At 40.7% G+C, this 25,191-nt stretch overlaps 2 protein-coding genes across 2 annotated transcripts in view; both read right to left on the minus strand.

Moving 5' to 3' along the window:
- Window positions 1-784: 784 nt before the first annotated feature.
- On the minus strand, window positions 785-20,310 carry LOC117818548 (rap guanine nucleotide exchange factor 1-like). Its single transcript, XM_034691485.1, has 11 exons — window positions 20,000-20,310; window positions 19,707-19,855; window positions 14,502-14,698; window positions 14,265-14,421; window positions 12,000-12,286; window positions 4,650-4,764; window positions 4,411-4,480; window positions 1,438-1,578; window positions 1,199-1,360; window positions 888-1,114; window positions 785-808 (listed from the first exon to the last, which is right to left on the minus strand). The coding sequence occupies exons 1-11, from the start codon at window positions 20,025-20,027 to the stop codon at window positions 785-787; spliced, it is 1,557 nt and encodes a 518-aa protein (XP_034547376.1). The 5' UTR covers window positions 20,028-20,310.
- A 1,734-nt stretch (window positions 20,311-22,044) lies between these two features.
- Window positions 22,045-25,191, minus strand: part of LOC117819589 (dynamin-1-like) — a 33,634-nt gene continuing 30,487 nt past the window's right edge. Inside the window, exon 23 of the mRNA XM_034693036.1 lies at window positions 22,045-24,333. Within this exon, the coding sequence (XP_034548927.1) occupies window positions 24,273-24,333 (61 nt within the window). The 3' untranslated portion in view covers window positions 22,045-24,272. The remainder of the gene's footprint in view (window positions 24,334-25,191) is intronic.

Genomic DNA, 25,191 nt, shown 5'->3' on the forward strand with positions numbered 1-25,191 from the left:
GGCAGAAACCTCGACACACATCTGTGAAGACCAAGTTGGAGAGAGGGATAGAGGGAGATGAAGAGAGAGATGATAGTAGTAGTTGTAGCAGCTGGAGTCTGGCACGTCCACAGCAGCAGAGATCCAGAGGAACCTACGAGACAAGGGAGCTCAGGGACTCCAGAAAGGTCTATGGTTAGTGACTTTAAAGGGACAGGGAGAGTCAAAGTAAGTGACAGGCTGACAGAGGAGAAAGAGGGAAAGACAGGATCCCAGTGTGTCAGCCTAAGCCTATAGCAGCATAACTAAGACCTGGTCAAAGCCTGATCCAGCTCTAACGATAAGCTTTATCAAAAAGGAAAGTTTGAAGCCGACTCTTAAAAGTAGAGAGGGTGTCTGCCTCCTGGACCCTGACTGGTAAATTATTCCAAAGGAGAGGGGCCTGATAGCTGACGGCTCTACCTCCCATACTACTTTTATAGGTACAAATTTTAAGTTAAACTTCCTTTAACAGGCAGAAACCTCCAGCAGGACCAGACTCATTTTTAGACACACATCTGCTGAGACCGTGTTGGAGAGAGGGATAGAGGAGAATAAGAGAGAGAGAAATGATAGTGGGGAGATGGATAGTAGTAGTTGTAGCAGCTGGAGTCTGGTATGTCCAGAGATCCAGAGGAACCTACGAGACAAGGGAGCTCAGGGACTCCAGAAAGATCTATGGTTAGGGAGGGACAGAGTGAGCGAGCTAACAATAGCCAGGCTAAACAATGAGTGGCATCTATCCCTATGATGATGAAATATAAGCCTACTTCTTCTTGACATTATAAGCCTGAAAGCGAACAATTGGAAGAGGATGACAAAAGGAATAATTTCCACACAAAGAAGAATGAAGGACTTCAAGTTCTCACCGGCTGTTTCTTCTTTGGTGGTAGAAAAGGAGCAGGAGGTAGCTCATCTGAGGGGGCGGGGTCTGGGTCATGATTGTCCAGGTGTATGTCCAAGTGTGAGAACTGGTAGGTGTTCTCCACCTCCCGCTGCCTGCTGCTGTAGCGCTTGTCCAAGGTCAAAGACGGCTGGTAAAACATGGCCGGTGATTGGCCGCTGTATGTTGAACAGAACTGGAGGTACTGATGGACTGAACAGGGACAGAGAGACGGACGGGTGAGACATCGTACATTGAGTCAGTGATGGATCGTCAGTCTGCTCTGTTTTCACTCACTGTGTCGTTTCTTCTCAGGGAGGGGAGGCGGCGTCTTGCTGGGAGACAGAGGTGAGGAGAGAGACTCAATAAGACTGATGGCGTCATCGTGAGGGGCGGGGCTTTCCTCTTGAGGGGGGGGTTCAAATCTGAAAGAAGTGGAGACCTGAGGGACGGGGTTGCCTGTTTTGGGACAGCAGAGAGGAGTCAGACAGACACAAGGACAGTGAGATGAACAGCCGGCTCAGGTGCGTCCTCACCTGTAGCACTGACACGTCTCTTTTCTGGAAGAGCAGGAGGAGGAGCGAACGAGGAGGGAGGAGGAAGAGAGGAGAGACTCTCAGAGGAGGAGAGGTCAGAGGAGAGGTCGGTGTGGAGGAACTCGTAGTCTGGATCCTCCTCTGGAAGACAGAACAGAGACCGTTTGGTAATAAATCATTTTTATCTACTTCACTGGAAAAAATGCCCCTCCAAAAACAAGAAAAAAAAACTAATTTTAAGGTACTTTTATTTTGAAATAAGCAAAAAAAAATCAGCTAATAGAACAAGTGAAAATTAGCTTGGTAAGATTTCTTAAAATAAGACATAATATTTAGAAAACTGTGATCTTAAAATTAGCAGGGAAAACTTATTTTAAGTAATATTTGACCAGTATTTTAAAGCTTAGTGTCTCAGAATAAGACAGGGATGATAACAATTAATATTTTTTCACTCAAAAAAATATAAAAATGTAATACATTTCACTTCAACTTCTTCGTTTGAGATGAATTTACCTTAATTCTCTAGGTTTAAGACCATCTTGTCCTTGAAATAAGATGACAAAGTTGAATTGTCTCATGTTGAGATATAATGTCTTCTCATAGTGAGCTGGATATACTAATATTCAGTCATGTTGTTTTTTAGGAGAAGACAGCTCTGCTCTAAAGGAGCTGTTTCATTGTGTGCATGGAGAGGATGGATATTTATCTGATTTAAAGAAACAGTGTCTGAAAACTGAAACCCACCCTTAAAAACAACAACTTCTCTTTCTTTCTTTCTTTCTTCTTTCTTTCTTTCTTTCTTTCTTTCTTTCTTTCTTTTTCTTTCTTTCTTTCTTTGTCTTGTTCTTTCTTCTTTCTTTTCTTTTCTTTTCTTTTCTTTCTTTCTTTTCTTTCTCTTTTTCTTTTTTTCTTTCTTTCTTTTCTTTCTTTTTTTCTTTTTTTCTTCTTTGTCTTTTCTTTTTTCTTTTTTTTCTTTTCTTTTCTTCTATCTTTCTCTTTTTTCTTTTTTCTTCTATCTTTCTTTTTTCTTTTTTCTTCTATCTTTCTCTTTTTTCTTTTTTCTTCTATCTTTCTCTTTTTTCTTTTTTCTTCTATCTTTCTTTTTTTTCTTTTTTCTTCTATCTTTCTTTCTTCTTCTTGTTCTTTGTTCTTTCTTTCTTTTTCTTTCTCTCTTTCTTTTTCTTTCTTCTTTTTTCTTCTATCTTTCTCTTTTTTCTTTTTTCTTCTATCTTTCTCTTTTTTCTTTTTTCTTCTATCTTTCTCTTTTTTCTTTTTTCTTTTTCTTCTCTTTTTTCTTTTCTTTTCTTTTCTTCTTTCTTCTATCTTTCTCTTTCTTTTCTTCTCTCTTTTCTTTCTTCTTCTTTCTTTTTCTTTCTTTCTTTCTCTTCTTTCTTTCTTCTTCTTTCTTTTTTTCTTTCTTCTTCTTTCTTTTCTTTCTTTTTCTTCTTTTCTCTCTTTTCTTTCTTTCTTTCTCTTTTCTTTCTTTCTTTCTTTTTCTTTTTCTTTCTTTTTTTTCTTTTCTTTTTTTCTTTTTCTTTTTCTTCTTTCTTTCCTTTTTTCTTTCTTTCTGTGTTCTCTCTTTCTTTTTTCCATTCTTCTTTTTTTCTTCTTTCTTTTTTCTCTTTTTTTTTTTTCTTTCTTTTTTTTCTTTTTTTTTTCTTTTTCTTTTTTTTTTCTTTTTTTTTCTTTCTTTCTTTCTTTCTTTGTTCTTTTTCTTTCTTTCTTTTTTCTTACTCTCTTTTTTTCTTTCTTTTTTGATCTTTTCTTCTTCTTTTCTCTTTCTTTTCTTTTTCTCTCTTTTTTTTTCTCTTTTTCTTTTTCTTTCTTTCTTCTTTCTTTCTTTCTCTTCTTTCTTTCTCTCTTTTTCTTTCTTTCTTTCTTTGATCTTTTCTTCTTTTCTTTCATTCTCTTTCTTTCTTTCTTTTTCTTTCTTTCTTTCTTCTTTTCTTTCTTTCTTTCTTTCTTTTTCTTTCTCTCTTTTTCTTTCTTTCTTTCTTTCTTTCTTTGTTCTGTCTTCTTTGCTTTCTTTTTTCTTTCTGTCGTCTTTTCTGTCTTTCTCTCTTTCGGTGTTCTTTTCTTTCTTTCTTTCTTTCTTTCTTTCTTTCTTTCTTTCTTTCTTTCTTTCTTTTATCACTACGGAAATGTGATAGATATTTAAGATTTCTACTCTGAACTGTTACTTTAATAAAGTAGGTTGAAAGTCAAAGTCTTTCTTCTTTTCTTTCTTTTTTTTCTTTTTTTCTTTCTTTCCTCCTTTCTTTATTTCTTTTATCAATGGAGTTGTTTTCTGATAGATTCTCCAAAAAAATGCATTAATCTAAGTCAAGTAAAGTGTTTGTCTTAAATTAAGATTATCTGTCTTCTATAAATAAGATCTCGGCTTGAAAAATGTCTGAAATGTTAAATAAACCTTGTTTCTTCTAAATTAAAACTCAAAACAAGATCAATTCAAGATGATTTGACTGAACAAGATATTTAAGATGTCTTAAAACAAGTCCCTCTATCTCGCTCAAATGTTACTTGTTAAGTAAATGTATCTTAAATCAAGTGGGAGAAGACATTTAGACTAAAATTGAGACAATTTCACTTGGTAAGATTTTGAGTTTTTGCAGTGTTTGTAATCGTACCAATGTCAAATGTTGTTTTATTTGATCTAGTCATGTTTTCATTTTGGACAATTAGTTTTCAGGACTTGATCCAACTCAACAGCTTTAATCTGACTTTAAACAACTGGGTCCAGATGAAAGCTAATCTAGAGTTCTGTGCATGTTTGTCCAGCAGGGGGCAGCAGTGAGTCTCACTCGAACATCTCACCACTGTCAGGAAGAGGCAGTGAGAAAACACCACACTGCGTGATTCTGTCAACACTCAGGAAGTGATGTCACGCACGCCCTCCTGCTGACTGGAAATGAGAGTTTGTGTGTGTGTGTGTGTGTGTGTGTGTGTGTGTGTGTGTGTGTGTGAGTCTCTTACCACAGTGAGATTTCTCTATGGAGGAGTCTGCGGACGAAGACGAGCAACGTTTGAAATACTCTTCGTCCTCCTAAAACACAAAAACAAACACACACACACACACACACACACACACACACACACACACACACACACACACACACACACACACACACACAAGCATTAACAAACTTAACCCACTGATGAACTTTAGAGAAGTTAAAAGACTGGTTATTGTAAAAGCAGTAATGCCAGTCTACCTGTGGCAGGGGTCTGTTTACATCAGACTCTCGTCTCATTGGTGCTACTATGGCGATCCTGCAGGGGGCGGGGCATGGTAGAGAGTGACGTTTCTTTGGTGGCAGCGCTGGAGGACTGAGGGAAGGTTAACAGAGTGAGTTAGAGTTGAGCTTCATAACAACACTTTACATTGAATTAATTTTGAGCACTTCTTCAAACTTAACTCCAAGTTTATTCGCCATCATCTACACGGCGAGTACTTTAGGAAGAAATGTGAACGTATTTAAGGTTGTCAGGATTTTTAACTTCAACACCCACCTTGTCAAAGAGTGTGGATCCCTGCTTTTATACTAAGGCAGCAATGAATGAACTCATTAACAATAAAAGTTGAGTTGAATGTCTCTGCTTTCTTTGACTTTTTTTGTCTCCTTTCATATCTATATATTTATTAGTATATTTGCAGTAATACTTTTAGCAGCAGCAGTGGGTGAAGTCACATGTGGGTTAAAAATGATTTCCATGAAATGGAACAAAGAGTAGCTGAAACCGTCTCTCTCTCACTTCTTCTTCTTTTTCTGGTTCCTGTCCTCGCTCATTTAGAGAGACAGAGACAGGAAGTGCAGCGACACGGGGGAAGCGCTTTACATGTGTCTCTTTCAGTCTCTTAACTTCCTGTTTCATCCCCGGTTCTATTTCTGCTCTCCATATCGTCTCACTGACACAGTTTCATCTTCACAGAGAAGTTACTCAAATTACAGCCCAGTGTTTCATAAAGCAGCAGCAGCAGAAGCAGCAGAGTGAGACATATCTGACAGGCAGGGTCTCTCTCTGTGGGTGGAAAAATATAAACATTGCATCACCTGTTGGTTTCTCAAACGACAGGATGGGAATACAATAACAGAAAGGTTCCCTTAAAGCAGAACCAGCACTGAAAACACTTCATGGAGCCTTGAAATACATGACAAAAGGTCCCTCAAATCAGATGCTAAATAATATCTTGAAAAAGACGATGTTGGGTTGCTTGGAGCTGACACACAGGCTGTTTTGGAAACCACCTACTATACTAGCAGTTTGTACTGATGTGGCCAAAATTCAGTATGTAGCATGGGAACAAGAGCAAAGTCTGCAGTATGCAAAAACTGCCCGGATGTCTACTGGTTCGGGAAAATCTTAGTCTGCATCAAACCAGTCTCCCTCAAGTACTGTTTCCCATAATGCACAGCACTCGTTCCGCTTTTTCTCCTTTCTTCTTTTTTGATGGGGGGAACTCCGTTTTTAGGTGCTGTGAAAAATATTAAATGCCATATAAACCACTTCTTAACTTTTAAATCATTAGTAAATACTAAAGAAGCAGTTTCTCGTCTATGCTCATAAACAAATCTGGTTACAAAAACCACCACCGCGCTGAAAATACTGTGGGAAAGGGACCTGGGGACCACATTTAAAGATGACGAGTGGGATAAAATTATTGGGATTACCAAACAGGTGTCTAGAGACATCAGAATAAGATTAATACAATTTAAAGTCTTTCATAGATTTTATTGGTACCCCAGCAAGTTGTTCAGACTGGGTTTAAAAGAAACATCGGATTGTTGGAGATGTGACGGGGTGGTGGGTGACTTAGTTCATGCAATGTGGTCATGCTCGAAGGTACAGATGTTTTGGGCCAAGGTCCATGAGTATATAACGGAAATTGCGGGGGTAGATTACGTGTTTTGTCCTAGTGTTTACATACTCGGAAACCCTCAAAATACTGTCCATATAGTAAAACCACTTGCAAGCTGGATCCAAACGAGTATCATGATTGGTAAACAGATGATAATGAGAAAATGGAAAGCGGTAGAAGGGCCATCATTTTGGGAATGGATCTCAGAACTGGGCAGGGTGGCGGCGTTTGAGAGAATTTCCTACAGTCTAATAAATGAGGTAGGAAAATATAATGATAAATGGGGAAAGTTTCTGCGGTTTCACTCACCACAGGGGAACCTTCTGGGCACCAGCTGATTGTTTTTTTTTAACTCAATTGACTGTATAATGTGTACATTGTACAACAAGTTGTTTGTATTTGTAAAAATATTAAAGGGGACATATCACGCTTTTTTCATCAACATATATTGGTCTAAGAGGTCCCCAAAACATGTCTTTAAAGTTTATGCTCAAAAAAACACTTTGAAATCAGATTTTGGTCTGCCTGAAAAGTCCTCTTCTTCATTCCTCATCAGAACACTCTGTTTTCCCTCTGACCACGCCCCCTCCGGAAGTGGATGTGCCTCGGCTCTCCAGCACGTTGATCTAATGTTTACATGTTGGCTGAATATACACGGCTGCTCAGAGATCGCGTTACTTCAACCCTCTGAATCTGATCCTGACGGAGAGGCGCCTGCAGCAGGACCTTTCTGAACGATTGGTCACAGATTTAGTGTTTCTTGTTGTTTTATTTATCAGTATGTAGACGTGTGTCTTGGTACACAGCTACGAACATGTAGCTATGTGGCTATGCTAACTAGCGCTAGCACTTATCCATGATAAATAAAAATCATCCACTAGATCTTCAAATCTGCAGACGTGGGGAGTAAAACCGACCTCTGCCAGAAAGGCAGCGGGACCTTTTATGAAGGATTGGTCACAGATTTAGTGTTTCTTGTTGTTTTATTTGTCAGTATGTCGACGTGTGTCTTGGTACACAGCTACAGCTACAGCTACAGCTACAGCTATGAACATATAGCTATGTGGCTATGCTAATTAGCGCTAGCACTTATCCATGACAAATAAAAATCATCCACTAGATCTTCAAATCTGCAGACGTGGGGAGTAAAACCGACCTTTGTGTTTATTAAGACAGCCTACAACTAGCATGCCTCCCTCCTAAGCTCCTTGTTAGCACACATGTGTGCAGGGAATGAAAAACAGAGGAGGGGTTGAGTTGTATTTTATACAGTCTATGGGCTGAACAAGCTCCGAGCTCTGACTCCGTGACAGACCGGATATTGTTGTTACGTAACAAAAACACGGAAGTCTGAAACGGCTCGTTTCACACACATTTACAGAAAGGTGTAGAAATCAAAACAGGGGCAGAATGGATTTTTTTCATTCTTGGGGGGTTTGTAGACATGCCAGGGACACATATTTCAGGTAAAGAACCATTAAAAAGTCAATTTTGCATGATATGTCACCTTTAAGACATTTACTTTGCGGTGTGGTTGTTGGGGCTTTGAACTGAATGCAGGAGGTGTGGCGATGGTGCGTTGAAAGGAACTAGTGTGGACACTGTTGGACGAACATTGATTAAATATCTATATGTGAAGTATGGGTAGAGGGCATGTGACAGTGGTACATTGGACATCTTGTTAACTTGTCCAAAATGTCTTGTTAATACTGGTATTTTGTCATTCTCATTATTTGTGCATTATTTTATTATTGTTATTGTTTCTTTATTGTTTGATACAGTATTTTCTTCTCTGTTTGTTGTTTTGTCTATTTGTCTGTTTGTTTTGTATTATTTTTCATGCCAGTCAAAGTCACACATTTTATCGTGTTTTTTTTTTTTTTTTTTCTTCACTCTTCGGCTTGGCACGATTTTGTCCTGTATGTTGTTGATATGTTTTGTTAAAAAGTCAAAATCCAATAAAGTTGAGTCATAAAAAAAGAAGCAGTTTCTCTATCAGCTTGGCCGTTGTTTACCTTTTTTTTTTTATTCTTTCTTTTTTTTTTTAAAGGCTTGTTATTAATTTTTTTGATGATTTGATGTTGAGATACATGTCAGCAAAAAGGAAATATTCAAGCACAATCTAGTTCTAATGGAAAGCTGTCCCTCAATTGAAGACTGTGTATTTTTAGCACAGTCCAAATAAATGCAGCAGCAGCATTTCCCAAACTTTTTTTTTCGTCTGAAAAACAGAAGTTATGGTACAAATAAAAAATAGTAACTATTTGGGAAATAATCATGGATTTCTCATGGAGTCAAATAGCATCAAGAGCAGGGACGTCAAACTAATTTCAGTTCAGGGGCCACATACAGTCCAAGTTCATCTGAAGTGGGCCGGACCAGTAAAATTAAACATAATAACCTATAAATAACGACAACTCAAAATGTTCCCTTTGTTTTAGTGCAAAAAGGTACAAGTACATTCTGAAAATGTTCACATTTAATGAGCCATCTTTCTACAAAAACAGCTGTTGAATCATGCAAACAGCAAGTCATCTATTTTCTCACTTTGAGAAAAAAAGGCCCGGTAAAAAAAAGCGCTGTTCAGGTGCGCTCCCTCAGCGCTATGATTGTATGCGACCCCCAGAGGACAAATTTGAAATAGTAGTTACTTTTATTGAAAAATTGCAGTTAATGTCTTCTCTGTCATTTTTTCACTTTGCAAAGTCGTTCTGCGGGCCGGATTGGAACCTCTGGCGGGCCGTTTTTTGCCCGCGGGCCGCATGTTTGACACCCCTGATCAAGACACGCCTTTTTACAAAGGCTTTTAAACTATAATTGATTGATTTCTTTCTTGTTTTGTTCTATTTTGCTGCCTTGCTCTTCTTTGCTTTTTTTTTTCTTGCACTGTTTTCCTTTGCTTTTCTATTGTATGATTTTATTTTCCTGTAAAGCGCTTGGAGAATCTTTTAAAGCGCTTTTATAAATAAAATGTATTTTTATTATTATTATTATTAAGAGCCATCAGTGATAATCACAAGCAGAACGCAGCTTGTGTCCCAAACAAGATGTGAACAGAACACCTAATGACACTGTGTTCATCATACGCCCCACCACTTATGCAGCATTGTCAACTTGATTTTGTTGATCTTCCCTCTTGGCATACAGTTTCCAGGCATACAGAAGCTTGTGTAGACTCCCAGGATTCAGCTAGTCAAAAGTGCTATTAGAGTCCCAGTAAAGCATGTCCTCTTCAGATTTCTTGACTCATTTCTGGCTTCCAGTTTAAAGTTACCTCTGCTTTTCAAAACCAGAAATCTAGTGACGCCTGGCTCAGCATACTGCAGACCAGATCCATCAGAAGAGTCGTACTACAGACTAAATTAAAATGCAGTATGTAGTAGGAAGTAGGTACTGCCTACTACATTCGTAGGTAATAATAATAATAATAATAATACATTTTATTTAGAAGCGCCTTTCAAAGCACTCAAGGTCACTTTACAGACAGATTAAAACACAATAAATAAAAACAACGTGATGAAATAAATAAAAACAAGCAGTTACACCAAGTTAAAATGAGGCAGTGCAATCAGACAGGGAATGCAGTTTGAAACAGATGAGTTTTAAGTTTGGATTTGAACCGGGGTAGTGAGTCAGAGTTTCGGATGTCTGGTGGGAGTGAGTTCCAGAGTTGGGGAGCAGAGCGACTGAAAGCTCTGCTCCCCATGGTGCTGAGACGGGCAGGGGGCACAGAGAGGTGGAGGGAGGAGGAAGACCTGAGGGAGCGAGAGGGGGTGACAATGTGGAGGAGATCAGACAGATACAGAGGGGAGAGGTTGTGAATGGCCTTGAATGTGTACAGGAGGATTTTGAAATTAATTCTGAGTTTGACCGGGAGCCAGTGGAGCTGCTGGAGGACGGGGGCGATGTGGTGAAAGGAGGGGGTTCTAGTGATGATGCGGGCTGCAGAGTTCTGGACCAGTTGAAGCTTATGGAGGGATTTGTGAGGGAGACAAAGAGGAGTGAATTACAATAATCGATACGGGAGGTGACGAGGCTGTGGACCAGGATAGTAGTGGTGTGAGGGGTGAGAGAGGGGCGGAGACGGTTGATGTTGTGGAGATGGAAGTATGCAGACCGGGTTATGTTATTGATGTGAGAGTTGAAGGGAGGGGGACACTGTTGAACTGTCTATGGTGAGGGGGAAACTGTATGAGGTAGTATGTAGCAGGCTGTTTCGAAAACAGTCTAAGTGAACTTAAAGATAGTCTTTGCTGAATCAGATGCGGTTTCCTGACGCAGGTGCTAATGGTACCTTAAAACAGGCCGTAAAAGTTCCTCTGAACAGAAGGTTTAAGGTGCCTTGAATACAAACCGTTAACAGGACAGGTGGAGTGATTAAACAATCGTATTTTGGGTTAAATGCCCATCTCTATTGAAGTCCAGCCTACACTCCCTCCAAGTTTCCTACTCTACAAACTGTCCCCAAAGGAGTAAAAGCCCAAAAATGATCACCGTAAATAGATCCTTGACGATAACTAGGATCAAGTTACTTTGAAACAGACTGGAACAAAACAGATGGTGTGTTTGCACCAGAGAAAAAAACAGAACTGTTACTTAAAACAGATTTTAAAGAGAAGCTATCATTCCAAACTTTAACCATGGTGCAGAAGACTAGCAAACGCCCCTGTGGTGATTAAATAATGCTTCACACTTCAGTCAGCTGGTCTGCAGAAAATTGACCGTCCTACATGCACATGTGGCTGTGTTTCCTGTACAGCTGTGAATAAACCTGCTGCTAGGGACGTTTTGGTTTATGAACTATTAACTAACCCTAACCCCAGGCGACCTCAGAGACAGGCAGAAAATCATTTAACCCTTTTTGTTTGCAAGGATTTCTTCCTTCTATTTTTGTAGATATTTTAACAAGAATGGGGAAAATATGCAATTTTAGATCACTTATTATCTATGACATCAAATATAATGCATGACTTTTTTCTAGTATATCGTATGACCCACTATATCAGACAAAACAACACTTTTCAGGATCCAATCAGCCTCATCTTAAACTGCAGTCTGCAGTTTGCATCCACATACACTACCAGTCAAACATTTGGAAACACCTTCTCATTCAAAGGTTTGTATTTATTTTAATTATTGTAAACACTATAGATTAATACTGAAGACATCAAAACTATGAAAGAACATATATGGAATTATTTAATTTTTAAAAAAAGTGTGTAACAAAGCAGAATATGTTTAATATTTTAGATTCTGTAAAGTAGTCCCCTTTGTCCTTCATGACAGCTTTGCACACTCTTGGTATTCTCTCAGTCTGCTTCATGAAGTGGTCTCGTGGAATGGTTTCTCTCAGTCTGCTTCAGGAAGTGGTCTCCTGGAATGGTTTCTAATGAACATGAGCCTTGTCAAGAGTTCATTTGTAGAATGACTTGCCTTCTTAATGTGTTTGAGACCATCAGTTGTGTTGTTCAGAGGTAGGGTTAGCACACAATGGATAGTCCTATTTGACTACTGTTGTAATCCAGATTATGGCAAAACCAGATTATTTCATAGTTTTGATGTCTTCAGTATTAATCTACAATGTTGAAAATAATTAAAATAAATAAAAACCATTGAATGAGAAGGTGTGAACAAACTTTTGACATGTAGTGTATGCACACAAAGTCCTGTGGTTAACTGGATCATACACTTCGCTCAGACTCACCTGAGGCCCAGTGAAGGTGCCACCTGGGGACGAGGCTCTTTGACGGGCATGGGGGGTTTAGGAGGAGCCAAAACTATCTGCTCTTCTGTCCTTTTTAACTTCCTCAGCTCCTCCTCCTCTTCCGCCTCCTTGGCAGGCGTTCCTGGATTCCAGCAGGTAAAAGTCTGGTCTGACGATACCTGGTCTTTGAAACCACTTGTTTGCTCCACGGGAGCCTGCGATTGGAAAGGAGGAGGAGATATGGGGGTGCAGCCTTCTTTTCTCTCTGAGGCCAATCGAACCAGTTCCTGAGGAATAAAGAGGACGGTGTTTAAGACAAGGCAGCACTAAAAGACAACAGCAAGACATGCATGACATGATAACAGGACAGGCGAAAGGATGGGACAGGATGAGCTCAGTAGAAGAGGACAGACAGATAATGGTGGACCACTGGGACATGACCATAACAAAGGAGGACCAAGAGACATCAGATAGTCAATTGTGGTTAAGATTTTGGTCGTCTTGGACTCTTTGGACTCAACTGGAAATAAGGAGAGTAGATGAAAGGGGAGGACAAACCTTTGTTGACGGAAGAGGACAAACTGGACATGAAAGAAATAACTGGTATAGGAGGAAGAGCATGACTGAGACAAACAAGAAAGACAGAATAACAGAGGACCAATTGGAGCAAAAAGTAGGACAGAAGATTCATAGGAAGTCAAAAGAAGACTAAAGCAGGACTAAAGGGGAAAGGGAAGACAAAAAGACAAAAAAGGGCAAAAAAAATTGACAGAAAACAGCAAAGAGGTCTAAAAAAGGACAACGGTCAGAAAGACTCAGAAAAGATGGAAGATGGAGGACAGATCAAAAAGAGACAGAAAGGACAGGAAAAGGAAAGAAGTCATAAAGAGACAGAAAGGACAGCAAAAGGAAAGAAGTCAGGAAGAGACAGATAAGACAGGAAAAGGAAAGATTTCAGGAAGAGATAAAGAGGACAGGAAAAGGAAAGAAGTCAGGAAGAGACAGAAAGGACAGGAAAAGGAAAGAAGTCATAAAGAGACAGAGAAGAGGTCATGAAAAGGAAAGAAGTCAGGAAGAGACAGAAAGGACAGGAAAAGGAAAGAAGTCATAAAGAGACAGATAAGACAGGAAAAGGAAAGAAGTCATAAAGAGACAGAAAGGACAGGAAAAGGAAAGAAGTCAGGAAGAGACAGAGAAGAGGTCATGAAAAGGAAAGAAGTCAGGAAGAGACAGAAAGGACAGGAAAAGGAAAGAAGTCATAAAGAGACAGAAAGGACAGGAAAAGGAAAGAAGTCATAAAGAGACAGATAAGACAGGAAAAGGAAAGAAGTCATAAAGAGACAGATAAGACAGGAAAAGGAAAGAAGTCATAAAGAGACAGAAAGGACAGGAAAAGGAAAGAAGTCAGAAAGAGACAGAGGACAGGAAAAGGAAAGAAGTCATAAAGAGACAGAAAGGACAGGAAAAGGAAAGAAGTCATAAAGAGACAGAGAGGACAGGAAAAGGAAATAAGTCAGGAGGAGACAGATAAGACAGGAAAGGAAAGATGTCATAAAGAGACAGAGAGGACAGGAAAAGGAAATAAGTCAGGAGGAGACAGATAAGACAGGAAAGGAAAGATGTCATAAAGAGACAGAGAGGACAGGAAAAGGAAAGAAGTCATAAAGAGACAGAAAGGACAGGAAAAGGAAAGAAGCCAGGAGGAGACAGAGTGGACAGGAAAAGGAAAGAAGCCAGGAGGAGACAGATAGGACAGGAAAAGGAAAGAAGTCAGGAAGCGACAGATAGGACAGGAAAAGGAAAGAAGTCAGGAAGCGACAGATAAGACAGGAAAGGAAAGAAGTCAGAAAGAGTCAGAAAGGACAGAAGAAGGAGGACAGGTTGAAAAGACAAAAAAAAGACAGAAAAGCCAAACAGGACATTTAAGGGACAAAAGGGAAAAAAGAAAACAACATGACAGAAGAGGACAAGCAGAATTAAGTGGACAAAAGAGGACAAATAATATAAAGACGACCAGCTGAAACACATCAGACAGAAAAAGAAGGAAGGATGGAAGAGGACAAAACAGGGGACAGAAGAGGATACATTGAACATTCAAGATGGAAAGAAACAGGACAAAAAAACAGAGGAGGACAAATAGGACAGAAGGAAAAACTCAAACAAGGAAGTCAACCTGGACAGAAGAGGAAACAAATAAGGAACATTTACAAACAAGATGACATTAAGAACTGATGAAGACAACACCAGTCCATCATTTGTCCTCACCTTCACCCCGTCCAGCACTCTCCTGATCTCCTTGGTGACGCCTGCTTTGGAGTCTTTGTTGTCCTGGGCGACTCCTTGCAGCATCACCTGATCGGTCCAGCGGATCAGCTGAGCCACAGACTGGTAGAGACGAGTGAGACAGGAAGAAATGGTCTTACTGCAGAGAGGACAGAGACAGGGTTAGCATCAGAAGAAAGGTCATTCCACAAATCACCAAGGTCAACGTGAGACACGCACCTGCTGTGTAGGCGTGGCTCCAGCTGGACTAGAGTCTGTACCGCCTCCAGGACTCCACCAGATGCCCCGCCCATCAGTCTGCCCACAACAGACTGATCCTGGACCATCTTGTCCACTCCCAGTCTGTCCACCAGAGCTTTGAAGTACTGCAGAGAGCTGACGACGGCCCGCTCCTGGTCTGCCATCCCACACACAGACTGAAACAAACAAACAGACTTAGACATATATATGTACTCTTAATGAAGGACATCCAAGCGGCAACCTCCAGTCTTAAAATATGAAGCCCATGAGGAAGTGTTAAAAACTGCAGTTCATAGAGCGTCCACTAGAGGCTGGCTGCAGAAACACAGGAAACCACATACACACCCATTCAAAGAAGACAATCTTTACAGCAGAAATAAACATGTTTACAGCCTGGTTCAAAAAACAGTTCAGGTCTGAGTAGCTTATTTCTCTATTGGCACACACTGTACGGGGTGATTTTATATATAAGTCATTATTTTTGAAGATTTTAAACTTAAAGGTGACATATCATGCTTTTTTCATCAATATATATTGGTCTAAGAGGTCCCCAAAACATGTCTTTAAAGTTTATGCTCAAAAAAACACTTTGAAATCAGATTTTGGTCTGCCTGAAAAGCCCTCTTCTTCAGTCCTCCTCAGAACAGTCTGTTTTCCCTCTGACCACGCCCCCTCAGGAAGTGGATGTGCCTCGGCTCTCCAGCACGTTGATCTAATGTTTACATGTTGGCTGAATATAATAATAATAATAATAATAATAATTTTTATTTGTAGAGCACCTTTCAAAACCAGGTTACAAAGTGCTTTACATGGGTAGCAAATAAAACAGGCAGATCATAAAAACACACAAGTCAAGATAAAGAAATAAAACATATTTTAAAAGACATAAAATTCCCTTAAAAGAACTCTAAAGGAATAAAATTCTTTCAAAATATATTTCTTAAAGACGGTTAAAATAAAATAAAATTCAGATAAAATCCGGGAAGGCTCTGCGATAAAAGTATGTTTTAAGAAGGGATTTAAAAGAGCTCACTGACTCAGCAGACCTGATCTCCTCGGGCAGAAGGTTCCAGAGCGTCGGACCCCTTACTGCAAACGCTCTGTCCCCTTTTGTTTTCATTTTAGTGTTTGGAATGCACAGTAAACCTCTGCCCGAGGATCTCAATGTACGTGTCGGCTCATAGGGTGTTAAAAGGTCTGCTATATAGCTCGGAGCAAGCCCATGCAGGGCTTTAAAAGTAATCAGTAAAATCTTAAAATCAATTCTAAAACATACAGGGAGCCAGTGCAAGGAAGCTAAAACCGGAGAGATGTGGTCGAATTTTCTGGTTCTGGTTAAAACCCTGGCAGCTGAGTTCTGTACAGTCTGGAGACGATCAAGTGATTTGTTGTGCAGGCTGCTAAAAAGACTGTTACAATAGTCCAGGCGTGATGAGATAAAAGCATGTAAAATCGTCTCAGTGTCTTTAAAAGTTAAAACGGACCGAATTTTAGAAATGTTTCTGAGGTGGTAAAAACACGACTGTACAAGTTTTGTGATATGATGCTCAAATGTTAAATTGCTGTCAAACCAGACGCCAAGATTCTTTGCAACAGGTTTTATGTGGTTCGCCATTTGACCAGCAGATGGCAGTAACTGCTTGGTCATGTGTGGTGGTCCGATTAAAATGATCTCTGTCTTGTTTGAGTTTAATTGTAAAAAGTTTCTTGACATCCAGCTCTTTATTTCTGACAAGCAATTATTCAGTGAACTCAGCATGCCAGGGTCTGTGTGTCTGATGGGCAGGTATAACTGTGAATCATCTGCATAAAAATGAAATAAAACACCATGCTTGCTTATGATGTGCCCCAGGGGGAGCACATATACACGGCTGCTCACAGACCCGCGTTACTTCAACCCTCTGAATCTGATCCAGAATCTGATCCTGACGGAGAGGCGCCTGCAGCAGGACCTTTCTGAACCATTGGTCACAGATTTAGTGTTTCTTGTTGTTTTATTTGTCAGTATGTAGACGTGTGTCTTGGTACACAGCTACGAACATGTAGCTATGTGGCTATGCTAACTAGCGCTAGCACTTATCCATGATAAGTAAAAATCATCCACTAGATCTTCAAATCTGCAGACGTGGGGAGTAAAACCGACCTCTACCAGAAAGGCAGCGGGACCTTTCTGAAGGATTGGTCACAGATTCTGTGTTTCTTGTTGTTTTATTTGTCAGTATGTCGACGTGTCTTGGTACACAGCTACAGCTACAGCTACAGATACAGCTACAGATACAGCTACAGCTACAGCTACAGATACAGCTACAGATACAGCTACAGATACCAACATGTAGCTATGCTAACAGGCGCTAGCACTTTTCCATGGAAAATAAAAATCATCCACTAGATCTTCAAATCTGCAGACGTGGGGAGTAAAACCGACCTTTGTGTTTATTAAGACAGCCTACAACTAGCATGCCTCCCTCCTAAGCTCCTTGTTAGCACACATGTGTGCAGGTAATGAAAACAGAGGAGGGGTTGAGTTGTATTTTATACAGTCTATGGGCTGAACAAGCTCCGAGCTCTGACTCCGTTACAGACCGGATATTGTTGTGATGTAACAAAAACACGGAAGTCTGAAACGGCTGGTTTCAGCACACATTTACAGAAAGGTGGAGAAATCAGAACAGGGGCAGAATGGATTTTTTTCATTCTCGGGGGTTTCGTAGACATGCCAGGGAAACATATTTCAGGTGGAGAACCATTAAAAAGTCGATTTTGCATGATATGTCACCTTTAAGAGTTTTGTCCATATAAGGGCATGGCTGACTTGATTGATAGGCGGCCACACACTGGCTCAGACGAAGTTTGGCTGAGTTCAGCATTTCCAATATGGCACCCGCCGTCGATTGGCTACAAAACAGAGCTTCAGCTGGGTGACGTCCCGGATACTACGTCCATTAATTATACAGTCTATGGTAGAAACTCTTTAATGATACACTGTCCAAGTGTATCATGGGAAATATAGGATCCACAGATTTTGTACTAAAAGTCAGAATCATTGACATTTATTGGTTTAAAGGTACCAAGCCCTTTAGGTACAGAACTTTCAGTTTCACATAGAAGTAAAGGTTATTCCAATCCAAGGTCCCCACATGGAATGGAAAACAGGAGTGCACAACAGTTAGCACAGTTGCCTCATCTCTCTGGACACAAAACATATATCACGCCTTCTGTGTGGCCATAGAAATCAAACTAAAATGGATTTTTAGTCGTGGCCTTGTCATAAGTCTTGATCAGTAAACCCAGTTTCTGTGTGGTAGCTGATGTCCAGTGTATTGAGCGCGTACCCTGTGTTGTGGTACATTTAGGGGTGGGAATCGAAAACTGGATCTGACTTAGAACCGGTTACAATTGATCAATTCCATCGGAATCTCCTTCAACCATGAGGAAATTCAAAGTATTTTCCTCCAGGCTCGAGGGGCCACATCAGGACTCATGCGGCCGACAATGAGGCACAGAGAGCGGGTAAAATACCTCCGCGATGACCCCCGGATGAAAAGCGTTTTTCCTCTCCAAATTCAAAGTCTTTTTATCCAGGCTCGAGGGACCACGTCCGGACTCACACAGCAGAGAATGAGGTCAACCTTTTGTTCAGTATGTCCAAGTTGAATATGTTCATGTTCAGTCTTGTGCAGACATCATTTTTGAAAAAATAAAATGGTTCTTTTTGGTGTGGAAGACTGTGTAGAACTACTTTTTTCCCCTCAAAAAAATACTCAGGAATCGTTAGGAGAATTGATAAGGAATTGGATTGATAAGCGGAATCGACAATGGCATTGACATTGATAAAATCTTATCGATTCCCACCCCTAGGTTCATTCTTCTGCCATGTGCTACAATGGTGCATACCTTGCATGGCAGTACGTGTAATGTGCCTTGTGTTGCACCGCATGTAACCTCTGTTGCAGTGTGGGTGTATACCTTGGTTTGCAGCGTAGGTAAATACCCTTCATTTTCAAAGCCTGTGTGCTCTGTAATGTATAGGGGGAGTTCCCTCTGTTGCAGTGTGAGTGTGTACCTGTGTGACAGTGTGTGTATGCCCCTTCCATTTCCGTGTGCACCTCTTGTTGCAACAAGGTGTGTACCACTTATTTCAGTGTGTGTTAACCCCCCGTGAAGTGTGTACACCTTTTCTTGCAGCATGTGTACCTACCTCATGTTTGCAGTGCTCGTAACACCTGATGTAGAATGTGTGTTTGGTGTATTATTGGGTTTATCTTCCAGTGCAGTGTGTGTTTGTGTGTGTGTGTGTGTACCTTGTGTTCAAATGCACTGACCTTCTTTAGCAGTGAGAGTACCCTGTGTTGCAGTGAATGTACCTTATATTGCAGCGTAAGTACTTCAAGGTGTGTATGTACCTCGTGTTTGCAGTGCTCGTAACACCTAATGTAGAATGTGTTTGGTGTATTATTGGGTGTATCTCCCAGTGCAGTGTGTGTTTGTGTGTGTGTACCTTGTGTTTAAATGCACTGACCTTCTTAAGCAGTGAGAGAGTACCCTGTGTTGCAGTGAATGTACCTTATATTGCAGCGTAAGTACTTCAAAGTGTGTATGTACCTTAAGTTGCAGTGTGAGTGTGTACATTGTATTCCAGAGTGTCTCCTGTACTGCAGTGTTCACCTTATGTTGCAGTGTGTGTGCCCCTTATTTGCAAAATGTTGTGTTCTGTATTGCAGTGTGTGTTCCATGTGTTGCATCGTGTGTACCTCTTGATTGCACTGTATTGTCTTTGTGTTGCTGCATACAGTACGTGTGTGTATGTTGTATTGCAGTGTGTTTACCTTATGTTACAGTGTGTGTGTAACTTCTGTTGTAGTGTGTGTACCCCTTATTTGCAAGATTGTGTGTCCTGTATTGCAGTGTGTACCATATGTTGCTGCATAGGTTTGTGTGTTATTGCATTGTGTATACCTTTTCTTCTCTGAGTGTACCTGCCTTTTTGTACTGTGTGTACAAAGTGTGTGTGTGATTGTTTGTTGTCAATGAATTGTGTTTGTGTGTGTGTGTACCCAGTGTTCCTGTGTGTGTGTGTACCTTGTGTTGAATGCTCTGTTTGGCGTGTCGGTGCATTTACTTTTTGTTTCTCTATGACCTACTTTGTGTGTGTGTGCGTGTGTGTGAGTGTGTGTGTGTGTATACCTTGTGTTCTATTGTGTTTTCATGCTCCAAGTTCAGATCAGGAGGTTTGACTCTCAGTGACGGGGTGTGTTTGATTCGCTCAAAGCGTTTGACCTTCTGTGATTGGATCTTATCCTTCAGCTTTGAGGTCAGGTACAGGAACTGGGAGGCTGAGGAGGAAGAGGATCATCATCATCTTCATCATCACAACAATACAACAAATTAAAGTCAAACAGTGAACTCTGAGAGAAGAATGTTTTTAGCCTTTGGTGGCTAACAGTCAGCACATCAGAAAGGAGGAAGAGGGAGCTTACCTGTCTTGCTCTCTGCCCGAGAGGACATGTCTGCAGGTGGACAGACACACAGACAGCTGGCAGCGTCACTTCAGCACTTTAATCCTCTGCTCTCATATTAATCATCCACACTCTGCCCTCTCTTTCTCTTTCTTTCCTCTCATATATTTCTTTTTCTCTCACTCTGTCATACCGCTTTCTGTCACTCTCTCCCTCTGTCCGAGTTTCTGTCTCTCTTCCTTCCTCCTTCTCTTCTTCCTCTTTCTGTGTCAGTTGAGTTCAGTGTGTTCAGCATGTCTGTCCTCTCAGTGAGGAGGAGGATGGTTTAGCTGTGAGGATAGAAGTAGGGCATTGGTCGGTGTGACACCCTGTAGCACCACCTGCTGGCTGGAAGCAGATGGTGCAGCTCTGTAATGTACTTTTTAAAAGAAGGGGGGCTTTTGTCTTTAGCAGATTGGACAGCTTGAGAGAGAGAGAGACAGGAAATATGGGGGAAGACTTGTCGATGTTGGGAATACATCCTACGACCAGCTTGATGAGGCTGGTAGAGTCTGTACATGGGGTGCCTACTCCACCAAACCAGCTCCTCTAGCTCTGTGACAGTTCGATTAATTAATTAATGTAATTTAAAACACCAAAAGTTACGTATCCAGCAGTCACCAGAAGTTCTGTTGAGACTGGGTCCTCTTAAATAGCTTAGCCTTAGCTCAGGTTCGCCCTGAAATCAAGCTCCGCCCACAGAACATCAGCTGCTCCAATTAGCTGATTACATCGACACATCCAATTGGCAGATATCAAAATGATCATTCTATTTAAACTGCTCTGCCTGCCTTCTCTTGCTGCTCTCCGACCCTCCTCCACCCCAGCTCCTCTTTTCTGCTGTGTCTGATTATCTCAGTGTCATATGTATTGTCACTGATGCTCACTGTATTCTGTCTTTGCTGATGCTCTCCCTGCCTTTGCTTTTCATGTATGCACTTGAAAGAGAGGGGAGGTGTGCCCTCCCCACTTCAGGCTTTACCCTTCCACGTAGGCACATGGGAGGGCAGGGAGCTCCCAGAACAGAGCCATACTACCAAATATAACTGCATGCAAATATGGTAAACCATAAATGTACTTTATTAATCCCCATGAGGGAAATTTCAAATTGTCACCAGTGTTCTTTTCTTTTGATCATGCTACAAACACACATAGTTTGTTACACATACAATCATGCTCAAACATGCTATGAACATGCTTAGGAGAGATATCAGAGTGTGGAGGCTGCTATCACCCGAGCAGATGGGGGTTCGGTGCCTTGCTCAAGGGCATCTCTGCAGTGCCCAGGCAAATGGACCAGCACCTGTCTAGCCACCAGTCCACTTGCCAAATTTGTCTGCTCTGGGACTTGAACAGGTGACCCTCCAATTCCAAAGCAAAGTCCCTATGGACTGAAACCCGAAATCAACCCGAAATTTTCGAAATCACCTGCAACATACTACCTACGAATGATATTCTGCGTTTGAAGGTAGTATGTAGTACGTACTGCATACTGCGTTTGAAGGTAGTATGCAGTGTGACTGTTCTGTTGGATCTGGTCTGCAGTATGCTGGGTCAGGCATCACTGGATTTCCTATTTCGGAAAGCGGAAGCAAACTACGTCCAAGCTAGCATCACTTATTATGGTTTAAAAAGTTAAGAAGTGGTTTAAATGGAAGTTAATTATTTCCACAGCACTTAAAAACTGAGGAAAAAAAGGAGAACGTTAGCGCTGTGCATTGTGGGAAACAATGCATAAAGGAGACTGGTCTGCTGCATACTGGGAAATGTCAGTATGACATCCGTGTAGTTTTGGCATAATGCAGATTTTGCTTTTGTTAACATACTACCTACTGACTTTAGGCCAAATCAGTACGTACTACTAGTACAATAGGTGGTTTCGAGTGGCCCTGACTGAATTACCTCATCGTTTTTAGTTTAATGAGTAAGTTGTAACTTCTGCTGAATGAGTGACTGAAAATAAAAATGCAAAAATAAATCTTAAATCTTTTAGTTTTATCTGAAATGAAGAGAACAAACACACTCTAGTCTTCTTCATTCACTCAAACTTTATTCATGTTAACACATCTCTGTTGGCCCTGGTCACATTAACACTAAAATACACAACAAAACTACACATACATACACACTAATACACACATATACACTACAGTCTGGGCCGCTGCATATTTCAGTTGAATAGATCTATATATATGTTTTCTCACATATATATGGTTCATTATCATCTTTATATATTCTGTAAACATTACATTTATACTGATATCATACAGAGTGAACTACCCACGATCACAGGTGCGTGTGTGTGTGTGTGTGTGTGTGTGTGTGTGTGTGTGTGTGTGTGAAGCCGGGCTGCATTCAACACGCTGCTGCTGCTGCTGCTGCTGCAGAGCAACATGTGCAACACTTCACTGCTCATTACAAAACATTCAGTAACATGTCTACTTTGAAATCAGAGCATCACTACCATGCCGACGGTAACCTGAACACATGAAGACACTTCACGGCGACGAACACGCTCTGCCAACACAGTGGAGCGTGTGTCGCGTTGAACGCAGCTCGGAGCTCGGCTAACTCGACATAATCACTACATCATGAACATTATACACGTACACAGGTTGAATAAATAGATCAGCAGTTTTAGCTTAGAGTTGTACAGTCTGTTATTCAGTCAAATCATCACGTACAGTCGAACAGTAAAATCGAACAGCTGGTGTGTCTCTGAAGAACATTAAGACTTATCGAACCCGCAGGTCGGACTGCAATAAATTCCCTTTACAGCACTTTCACCTCCTGGAGCCATTCATCAGACCTCCGTTAGCAGCTTTCAAAAAGACTTATAAATAAATAAATAGATAAAGCTCCAGTTCAGGACATATAACATCTAACAAAATTGAAGAAAACAGAGAAAACTTTGGATACACGGACATCTACTGTTACACTTCACTGTCACTTTGATTTACAGTTTCCTGATGCGTTCTTTGAGAGCTTGTGGTTAAAATTTCTGCAACTGGGAACTTGTAAAAGTACAGAGACAAGGCTCAGTTTGCACAAATACAACATATGTCGTGAGTAGTTCCAGTTATACTTGAAATACTCACTATAGTGTGAAGTTATGTTTTAAATATTAAATTCCAAACCAGGTCTGAACAAGCTGAAACCAGAGATCCACCAGGAGCTAGCTTGAAGCAGTAGCACCCACTTAGAACTAGTTGGCACCATTTAATATAAAGCTTTGTTGGATGGAACCAGTAAGATTAGGCTGGTTGGAACCACTTTGGACCAGTTCCAGAGGTCAGACTACAACAACCTTAAAAATTGATTGTTTTATTCAGTGTGTCATAGTGAAGAACAATCAAGGCCACAGATGGGACGCCTCTCGACCTCCCGACAGAAAGTCTAGCATGTTTTATTTTTCTTTGCCTTTCAAGGAAAGTCAGAATGGAGATATGTCTGACAGTCAAGAAGAATTTACGGCTCTGTGATCGTCCAATCGGACTTTGTGATGAAAGGATCAGTGTAGTCTGACCTCAGCAGGAAGTCACAAAATTTAGAGGACAGGACTTGAACAGAGTACAGTAGAATCAAAGGTTGATACAAGCTGACAACACTTAACATTAAAGGTGGAAAAGATTACATAAATAATGCCATGTCATCCAGAACGGCAGATAAATAAATCAATAATTAGATCAATAAATACATGGGTTAAAAACAATCTGTAAACTTTACACTGTAAAGAAAAGTTGCAACATTTCAGCATAAATAACATAATCCCATCAGCTTCACACAAGAACGGAAAAATAGAAAATAAAATGTTCTTTTCCAGGAGTCGGTGCAGCTAGAAAAGTTTCTAACTAGCTAGGACGGGTCTGATCCCAGAGCAGCTTGAATATCCAAAGAGGATCTTCACTCCTACAGCACAGCTGGAGTCTTCTACAGTTTGTTATAAACCTGAAAGTAGCTGATAAATCACATGTTTCTGTCTCTGTCGGTTTGATGTGATATAAGAGACGGCGTGAGGAGGCGGACAGACCGGCGACTGGCCCGTCTCGTCCTCCGTACAGAAGACAGAGAGCTGGACAACTTATCTATACACTCAATATTGCAGTAGTGATTTGCTGATCATTTGCTATATAGTCATAATGTGCTGATAATCAATATAATTTTCATCATTATTACTAGTAAGGTTCACAGTAACACAGCATCAGTAAAGAACAGTAGAACAGTTCAGTAGAGACACAAACACACTCGGTTCAGGTTAACCCTCAATAGAAGACTGGGGGCTCTCTCCGTGGGCGGGGCTACCTTTATTGGGACGACTGGGGGAAGAATGAACGAACATGAACAAAGAGAAAAAGAAAAGAGGAGAACAACAGTGAATTAACGGAAAAACAAAAAGGCAGGAGGGTTGCAAATACACCACGCTGCTGGTACCTGTGGGAGCCAGTTATACCAGTCAGTGACACAAAACCAAGGTACCAAGGTGTCCATCAACATCTCTGCTAGGACCACTAAGAGCTGATTCAAGACCAGCTGAGTGTAGTCAGAAAAGCAAAACATTTGGACAACCAGGCAGAGGGTTAGGGTCTGGAAATTGGGCAAGTAAGGAACAGTAGAGTGGAGGATAGTGGAGTGAGGTACAGAGGAATGAGGTGTGGTGGATAAGGGTGCAGAAGAAACAGAGTAAGGTACAAATCAATGGGGTAAAGTGGAGGACAAGAGGTAGAGGAAGGTTGCAGAGAAGTAGGGTAAAAGGACACTGGGCCTAGAGCAGGGATTCCTAAACCTATTAGTCCACAACCCCCAAAATAAGAGTGCCAAAGACTGGGGGCGCCCATTGTCCCAAAGTGGTTAAATCAGGGACGTCAAACTCATTTCAGTTCAGGGGCCACATACAGCCCAAGTTGATCTCAAGTGAGCCGGACCAGTAAAATCAAAACATATTAACCTATAAATAGCAACAACTCCAAATTTTCTCCTTTGTTTTAATGCAAAAAAGTAAAAGTACATTCTAAATATTTTCACATTTAATGAACTGTCTATTTACATAAACAGCAGTTGTATTTTTCACCATGATGAGTCTCATAGCGGGGCCGAATATGATATTCTTTAAGGACTGAAACCTGCTTCGAACACACCAAACATACAGGTTTCCCAGTAGTGAAGGAGCACACCTA

This window comes from Notolabrus celidotus, chromosome 9, assembly GCF_009762535.1.
Source record: "Notolabrus celidotus isolate fNotCel1 chromosome 9, fNotCel1.pri, whole genome shotgun sequence".
NCBI classification, from domain to species: Eukaryota; Metazoa; Chordata; class Actinopteri; order Labriformes; family Labridae; genus Notolabrus; species Notolabrus celidotus.